This window comes from Entamoeba dispar, genomic scaffold (genome assembly GCF_000209125.1).
Source record: "Entamoeba dispar SAW760 scf_1105229462027 genomic scaffold, whole genome shotgun sequence".
NCBI lineage: Eukaryota > Evosea > Mastigamoebida > Endamoebidae > Entamoeba > Entamoeba dispar.
Window position 1 is genome coordinate 365 of NW_001854987.1, and position 2,620 is coordinate 2,984.

General features: G+C 19.9%; 1 protein-coding gene across 1 annotated transcript in view, besides 8 other annotated features; it reads left to right on the top strand.

Moving 5' to 3' along the window:
* Nucleotides 1–162: 162 nt before the first annotated feature.
* Nucleotides 163–207: a sequence feature (AT_rich).
* A 160-nt stretch (nucleotides 208–367) lies between these two features.
* Nucleotides 368–403: a sequence feature (AT_rich).
* A 171-nt stretch (nucleotides 404–574) lies between these two features.
* Nucleotides 575–695: a microsatellite.
* Nucleotides 696–713: 18 nt separating this feature from the next.
* Nucleotides 714–881: a microsatellite.
* Nucleotides 882–921: 40 nt separating this feature from the next.
* Nucleotides 922–1,134: a sequence feature (AT_rich).
* Nucleotides 1,135–1,214: 80 nt separating this feature from the next.
* Nucleotides 1,215–1,277: a microsatellite.
* Nucleotides 1,278–1,584: 307 nt separating this feature from the next.
* Nucleotides 1,585–1,753: a sequence feature (AT_rich).
* A 19-nt stretch (nucleotides 1,754–1,772) lies between these two features.
* EDI_189230 (uncharacterized protein) overlaps nucleotides 1,773–2,620 on the top strand; it is a gene marked incomplete at both ends in the record, with an annotated part of 1,002 nt that continues 154 nt past the window's right edge. The window contains one exon of the mRNA XM_001733418.1: nucleotides 1,773–2,620. This exon is cut by the window's right edge and continues 154 nt beyond it. Coding sequence (XP_001733470.1) covers nucleotides 1,773–2,620 — 848 coding nt within the window.
* Nucleotides 2,472–2,533: a microsatellite.

The window sequence follows — 2,620 nt, forward strand, 5'->3', positions numbered from 1 at the left end:
TTTTATTTCATTTATTACCGATTTTTTATCACTCTACTTTTTATGTTTAAAACATGTTTTAATTATTTTGAAGTGGATCGCTATTTGTTTATTCTTTAATGTATCGTTATTTATATTTATCTTCTTATTTTAGTTCATTGTGACTGTTTAATAGTTATTTCGATTTAAATATTTTAAAAATAGAAAATAACAAAGATATTAAATAATCAAAATGACTCAATGAGAAAAAAAAATGGAGAATTATCACAATGAGACATAAAAGAAATGATGACAGAGATGTTAAAAAGATTATTAATGATTAATGTACAAGTACTCTATGAGAAAAATAAAAATTGGTGATCAGTATTTATCAAAAATGTGATATTACAAATATTATAAGTTTAAATATACATTATAAATAATACATGTTAGAATAAAAAGAACTCAATCAACTCTCAAATTATCAACAAAACCTAATGAGTATGTCAGAATATGATGACATTTTTTAATAAAAAAATATCAATCAATAAGAAAATAAAGAGATCTAATAGTGTTAAGAAAATGAATAGTATTAACAAAAAGTAATTAACATAATAAATAAAAAATAAAATAAAATTCAAAATGAAAAAGAAATGATAAACCAAAATGAATAATTAAAAAGGAAACAAATGAAATAAATAAAAATTAAAATAAATAAAAATCAAAATAAAATTAAACTAATAATGATATTATTCAATAAAAATACAAAGCAAAAAAATTAAAAAAGAGAATTCCATGATAAAGAGAATATCTTAAAAATGAAATTAGTAGCAAAATTAAATAAATGATAATACAAAGAGTTAAGAATATATTAAAATAACTAACAACATAAAAATAGAAAATGAATGATGAAATAAAAAGAATATAACCAAAACATAACTTATTCAACAAATTCCTCAAATGATTATAAAAAATAAAAATTAATACCTTTTATAATAATAAATATGTTTAATAAAATACATCGATTAAATATTATATCAATATATTAATAAATAAAATGAATCTTATTACCAAAAGATTCTTATAATCAAATTAAAATTGTTGAATATAATTATAAATATAATATATCTATTGAAATAAATTATAAATTATAAATATTTAATAAAACAAATTAATGAGATTGTATAAATCAATAATACTTAGAATATAGAAAAAAGAAATAAAGATTATATAATAACTGTCATTATAAAATTGATAAAGTATTAATAAAAACAAGAATAAAAAGAAATATAAACAAAGAAGAAAATACTAATTAAAATTTACGTAATATATTTGAATTAAACAATGATAATCATATTGAAGAAAAAGTGTTAATACCAAATTGATTAAATGAAAATTACTTAACGTTTAAACGAAATGTGATTTTGTAAAAAAAGTGTAACTGTTTTAATGAAAAAAGGTGATAATTACCAGTTTTTTTTGGTTATATTAACATATTATTTTTGTAAAAAGAACAAAGGTGAATTTCAATAATAATATAGAGCAAACCTTGTTTATTATTGAAGTGTTAGTATTTAAAAAGCAGTATAGAGTGATGACGTAACATAAAGTTGAGTAAGATTTTTGTTATTAACTATTTTTAAAAATAAATTAAACTATTTTTAATAAAATAGTATTATTAGAGATATTTTTATTTTTAAGTTGAAACTAAAAACAAATGAATATATTTAAAAAAAAAAATATGTTATAAAAAACAATATAAATTATTTACAAAAAAATGAACTTAAATAATTTTGTCAAAAAAAAACTGGGAGATGGATGAATTATATCAAATAGCATTAAAAAAAAGTAAAGGAAAAGCCCTAAGTGATGAAGAACAAATGATAGTTAAAGAAATAGTTAAAGAAACACTTAAGCCAGTAAACATTTCAAACCAATTTGACCATTTTATATTTACAAATGAAAAACTAAAGAAAAGTTATTTGCAAAATTTACCAGCACCACACTGTTGTCGTTTTCTTACGGATAGTTATTATATTTGTTCATGTACCGAAAAGATACTATTTATTTGTGATTCATGTAATGAACGTATGAGTATGGACAATCATTATAATCATACTAAGGGAAAGGGAAATATTAATATGATTTGTCAATGTGGGATAGAACATAAATTAAAAGTATCTGAGACACCAACATTATTGACTGGCTCATCTCCACTTCTTATTCTTCCAACACATGATGATTCTATGAATAAAAAACCAACGAAAATAGAAAAAGATTCTACGATCTTACTTGTAGGAGAGGATTCAGTAGAAATCAATAAAAGTCAAATCATTTTAACAGAAGATAAGAAAAAGAAAAAAGGAAATGGCTTTAATACTTTAGAACAAAGAATTGAAAAAGATAAACAAAAATTAAAAACGTTACAAAGAAGTCAACAAAAGAAAGAAGGACTTCAAATACTTTTTAGTAAAGAAAGTGCTAAAGAGAAGTTAGAATCGTTTAAAGCATTTAAAGAAAAAATAGATGAAGAAGAAAAAAGAAATAAAAATGAATTTAAAGAAAGAAAACAAAAACTTAAAGATTTACTTCCATCAAAATATTCAAAAGAAATAAAAGAATTACCATTACAATCAAATAAAGGATATTGTTGTATGCATGG